This window comes from Trichechus manatus, unplaced genomic scaffold (genome assembly GCF_000243295.1).
Source record: "Trichechus manatus latirostris isolate Lorelei unplaced genomic scaffold, TriManLat1.0 scaffold00072, whole genome shotgun sequence".
NCBI lineage: Eukaryota > Metazoa > Chordata > Mammalia > Sirenia > Trichechidae > Trichechus > Trichechus manatus.
In genome coordinates, this window is record NW_004444008.1 from 505,557 (window position 1) to 511,039 (window position 5,483).

Consider the following 5,483-nt stretch of genomic DNA (forward strand, 5'->3'; position numbering starts at 1 on the left):
GTCCCGGGAGCTGGAGTCAGGGACAGGGCAGGCCAGAGGGCCATCGGCTGGGCTCTGAGGGGCGAGCTGGGCAGGAGCCGCGGGAGCCGGGCGGCCGCCTCCCCTGGGGACAGAGGGTAGCGGCCGGTGTGGTGGGTCGGGCTGGGTCGGGGTGACTGCAGACTAGGCTGCCGGGTGAGGGGACGCCCTTCGGCGGCTTAGCTCAGCCCAGGGCAGCCCTGGGCACACTCGCCCAAGACGCTCCGCTACCGTTGCCGCGGCGGGAACTCCTGGACCCTGTCCCACGAGAGGCCCGAGGGTCGAGAGGGGAGCCGGCCGCAAGTCAGTTGCTTTATCTTAAACACGAAGACACTAACGCAGGTTCCAGAACACGTTCCACTAACTTGTCAAAAACGAAGATTCCCCCCGCCCCCGCAAGCTCGGATGGATGGTGCCGCAGCGAACCCCACCCCCACCCCCGCCCCGCCTCGCGGACGGCCTCCCCGGCCTGGCCTGGCCCCTCCGAGGGTCCTTCCTGGGGCCGCCGGCGTACCCCACCCGCCCAGACCCGGGCACCTCCCGGCGGAGCCCCACCCGCGCCCTGTGCTGCTCCACTCGCGGCCCCCTGTGGCCTCGCAGGCTGCACCCGGCCAGCCCCTCTCCTCATCTCCCTAGGCTGACCAGCAGGTGCAGGGTAGCTCGTCCTGCCAGCTGCCCGCCCCAATGTGGAGGCCGGCTGGACCTGTCCTCTTTTCTCACGCTGCGTTCCAATCCTAGACATTCCTTCTGCTCAGCCCTTAGCGCAGGTCCAAAACCCGACCCCTGCTCACCACCCTGGGCTGCTGCAAAGGCCTGGGACTGTGTAACCTTCCTCCTGCCTCCCTCCACGTGGTCCTATCAGGGCTGTCAGAACCCTCCAACTCAGAGCAAAGGCCCACGTCCTTGGGTGACTCCAGGCCCTCCCAGATCAGCCCCTCCCTAGCCTCCTCCCCTACCCCTCTGGCCACTTTGCTCACCCCACACACCCCGTTTGGGGCCTTCGCACCTGCTGTTCCCTCTCCAGAGTGGCCATTCCTCCATACGGCTAAGTTTAAACTCATTGGCCCCTCCCTGCTTCTTTCCCTCCACAGCAGGCTCTCCTCTGGAGGTGTCCTCTGCTCTAACTCTCCTTACTGTTGACTTCCTCCATGGTAATGTCACTGCACGAGGGGGGTTCCTGGGGGGCTCTCTGCTATCTCCCCATTGCCTAGAGCAGTGCCTTGCACACAGAGCATTCAGGAAAGATTTGTGGGTGGATGGCTGGATGGAGGGAGGGAGGGAAGGATAGAGTGGACACAACCTCTAAAATCTGAGTGTGGGAAGGGGCTCCGAGGCCTCCGGGAAGGGGCTCCGAGGCCTCCGAAAAGGAGAGTTCTGGCCCAGATGACTGTTTCTTACCCTCATGCTGAGGGGAGGTGGCTGTGTATGGAGAGAGGGCAGATTCAGATGGGGCTGGGTGGCTGGGGGCTGATCGGAGTGAAGCTGGTAATCATTCGGGAGGATGCCGCAGAGAGGCTAAGTCTTCTCGGGGGTCTTCTCGGGATACGCTTCCAGTTGCACAGCCTGTGCTGGAGCCCTGGGGTCCCTGGCAGCTGCTAGGAACCCGGCCTTGTAGGAGGAAGGTGAGGCTGACTGGAGCACCCAAGAAGCAGCCCTTCCTGGAAGCTGAGCACAGGGTCCCTGGGAGCTAGGGCAACACTGTGTGATGTGGCCATGGAGGGGTTCCCAGCCCACAAGTGTCCATGCTGAACCTGCCTCTGCCTGGCTCCATTCTCTGCCTCCTGTCCCAGAGACACAGCCACCAGACATCTAGGGGCAGAGCAGGGTCACCTCCAGCCCCGACACACTTCCCTGCTTTTTCTGATCGTTTCTGGGTGAAACCTGGGGGGGGGGGTGTCCTCTTTGAAGATGCTGCCTTTACATTCCACAGGGAGGCCCAATTCCCAGTGAACCTCTGGTCCCGCCACCACCCACAGGGCTTCTTTTCAACCAAGTCAGCCTATCCTGAGACTCCTTGGCCCTCCTCCTGGAGGGGGGCTACTTCTGAGCGTCGCCTGAAGCAGTTCAAAGGGTGGAGGAGCAGCACATTAGCACGTGGATCTGTGGATTTGGAGTGGACACTGACGCAGGGCATAGCCTGCCCGAGGACAAGGGAAAGGCATGCCTACAGAGGGGAGAAAGCGAACAACCCCCTGGGATTGCCCCGGGGGTGGACGAGGCCTAACAGCGTGGGGTGCACACCTCCCCACCCATGGCTCACCACCCAGGTGAGGAGCCGGGCTGTTCGGCAGGATCTGTGTGCATTTGTAGAGTGACATGCTCCTGTGCTCCAAGGTTGCTGGAAGGCTCAGTTCACAGTTGGAGGCAGGGCTGTGGTGGCCCCCCACTCCAGGGCCACCGGCCACATCTGCAGACTGTGTGTGTGGCGCCCCTGGAGTTGTGCACGGCAGTCTGCACTCTGTGTGCTGAGCACACCCAGAGGCCTGCAGCGGGGGGGTCTTGGGAAGTGCCCTCAGGCCCCTGAAGGTGCGTGGTGATCTGACAGCTGCCCCAATCATTGCCTCTATGGAGCCGCCAGCACACATAGGAAAGGCCATGCCTTACGCCTTACTCAAAGCCCTTTACATTCTTTAAGTATCCAGCCCCAACGAACTGCAATCTAGACAACCTGCTGCCAGCACCTGAGGTTCAAAATTAAGAAAATACAGGAGGGAAAAGTCTAGTCTGTCACACTAATTTCTGGTTGTGAATTTCATTCATACGGTTTGTGAAAAACATCTTGTGAATAAAGACGCAAAATGTTTAGAAACGATTTACACTTTTTTTTGACAAGAACAAGAGCTGAGGTAGTAACTTTACTGCCATGCTTTTAAGGGAAGGCCCTTATTGCCCGTGTCTACAAAGGGTTTACTGTTAAACCCCAAGCGGCACGCAGTGCTCTTATTAAGAGGGAAGAGACCCGGTTTGATCATACTCAGAGCCAGTAGTTCCACGCCTCCCCTTTCTCCAACCATCCACAGGTGTCCCTGGGTGCCAGACTCGATCTAGGCACCGAGAAGAAGTCCCTCTTGGAGCTGACCTTCAACGTCTGAATTTGAAACCACTTCTGCTCGCATCACCTTGATATGTTCACAGTTTCTTGTTAGATTGGGACAATAAAACTGCCCTTCTCCAAAACAATCTGGAGTGTCAGCTCTTCTGGGGAGACGGCCTCTCCCAGGTGAGTCCTCAGGTGGGACAGGTGAACCTATACTTTTTTCTTCAGGAACAGGGTTTTGACCCATCTAGAACGTGGGCTTGTGGGGCAGCAGAGTCTGGGGGAGCCGTGTGGGGTTTGAGGAGGGTGCCCCGGGTCAGCCCTCGGCCAGGCTGAGCGGAGGGTCTCATTCAAATCAGGCCTTCCAAGGTTTCCAGCCTTGACCCACGGTAACAATGACCTCTTCCCTCGTCACCCAGGACCTGCTGACTGGACCGGCAGACCCGAGCCTCCGCTGCCGCGGGGTCGCGGGACTGAGACCCTGGATCCGGGGATGGGCGGGGGCGCGGGCCAGGACATATGCCCGCTGAGTTCCTTTGGCATGGGTCCGAGTCAGATTTCCCGACATCGTTGCCACCAGCCTCGAGGGCCAGGATCCCAGCGTGCGCATCCAGGCCCAAGTGAGGGCCGCTCCTGGGAGGGAGTCGGGGGGAGAGGGGCGAAGGGGGCCGGGGGACCAGGAGGCCCGGAGTCCTGGACACAGTAGCCCACAGTTGCGGTAGCTGCTCGCTGGGTCCGTCCGCGTCACGCGTGGGACAGGTCTTGGGTGTGGCGACCTGGAACTGGACCCGACGTGGGCAGGGTGCTGCCGCAGGTCTTGCCCCCCACCTTCCAGCAGGAGGGGTAGTGCCCAGACTCTGCGCCACTGCCCCCGCTCCCCCTCCCCCGCCCTGGAACTGCTTCCTGCAGCGTCCCCACTTCGGGTCTCCTTCCCGCATCCGCATTCGAAAGTCCCCTTCTCACACCTCACCTTGAACTCGCCCTCCTCCTGCCCCTCCTTGGGTTTCACCTCAGCCCACTGAGGCTCCACAGAACCCTTGGCCACATCCTCGAAGCTCCAGGCACAGGCTGCCCCTCGGTGGGTCCTGCTCTCCCTGGGGTCCCGACCACTCCTCCGCAGGGTATTGGGCTTGTCTCCCCCTTTCTGGAGGCAGGACACCCTCCATGGGTCACCTACTCTGGGCCGCGCCCCCAGCGCCAGGGCGGCACATCCAGTGTCCCCTCAGCATCTCTTTGCGGCCCCTAGTCTGAGAGCCTCGGACATGCGCCGCCTCCCCTCACCCCTGAAAACCCACCCCGTCCGGAAGCCACCGACCAAGGTCGGTAGTCTCTCTCCGGGCGCCCATAGCCCACCGTCCGGCAAGGACCGGCCCCCGGCCCTCTCCCAGGGTCCCGGGATCTCCGCTTACGCCCTTGGAACCCCAGACCCCCACCGGACCCTTGTGCACTCTTCTGGACCCCCACTTGCTCCCGGAGCACCACTCGATACACGGGTCAGATCGCGCCCTCCTGAGCTAGGCCTCTGGAGGTAGGGTGGCCAACCACTCCGCTCGTCCGGGACTGCAGCGCTGAAACCCAGGCAGTCCCAAGAGAAGGGAAAATGAAGACCCATCCTATTCTTGAACAAAATCGGCAACATGTAACGCAATGATATCAAACCAAGCCCAGCGAAGTATCAGGAAGATAGTAGTCAAGACCAAGTTCACCCAGGAATGAAAGGCTGGTCTAACGTTAGAAAAGCAACCAGTAAAATTCCTCATGATTACTAGTTTGAAGGAGAAAACTCGATCATTTCAACAAATGCAGAAAGAGCTGCTGATGGAATTAAAAATCTACTCACGACAATAAAAAAAATAAGAAAGAAAACTGCCAGCAAGCTTAGAAGTAAATTTCATTCACTTGATAAACAATAGCTATAAAAACCCACAATAAACAAGCTTATGTGCATGTGAAAGCTGAACAATGAATAAGAAGGACGGAAGAATTGATGCCTTTGAATTATGGTGTTGGCGAAGAATACTGAATATGCCATGGACTGCCAGAAGAATGAACAAATCTGTCTTGGAATAAGTACCATCAGAATGCTCCTTAGAAACAAGGATGGCGAGACCTCGTCTCATGTACTTTGGACACATTATCAGGAGGGACCAGTGCCTGGAGAAGGATATCATGCTTGGTAAAGTAGAGGGTCAGCAAAAGAGAGGAAGACCCGCAACGAGATGGATTGACACAGTGGCTGCAACAATGGGCTCAAACATAGCAATGATTGTGAGGATGGCGCAGGACCAGGCAATGTTTCTTTCTGCTGTACATAGGGTTGCTATGAGTCGGAACCAACTCGAGGGCACCTAACAACAACAACAACATTGAAGAAACACTGGCAAGTTTTCTCTTTGTGACCAGGAACAAATCCAGGATGCCGGCTATC

At 58.6% G+C, this 5,483-nt stretch overlaps 1 protein-coding gene across 1 annotated transcript in view; it reads right to left on the reverse strand.

The window, feature by feature from the left end:
• The window catches only part of SLC9A3 (solute carrier family 9 member A3), a 57,626-nt gene extending 53,307 nt beyond the window's left edge, over positions 1 to 4,319 (reverse strand). The window contains exons 1-3 of the mRNA XM_012556636.1: positions 4,293 to 4,319; positions 3,444 to 4,199; positions 250 to 335 (exon numbers count right to left, since the gene is read on the reverse strand). Coding sequence (XP_012412090.1) covers positions 250 to 335; positions 3,444 to 4,199; positions 4,293 to 4,319 — 869 coding nt within the window. The remainder of the gene's footprint in view (positions 1 to 249; positions 336 to 3,443; positions 4,200 to 4,292) is intronic.
• Positions 4,320 to 5,483: the final 1,164 nt, after the last annotated feature.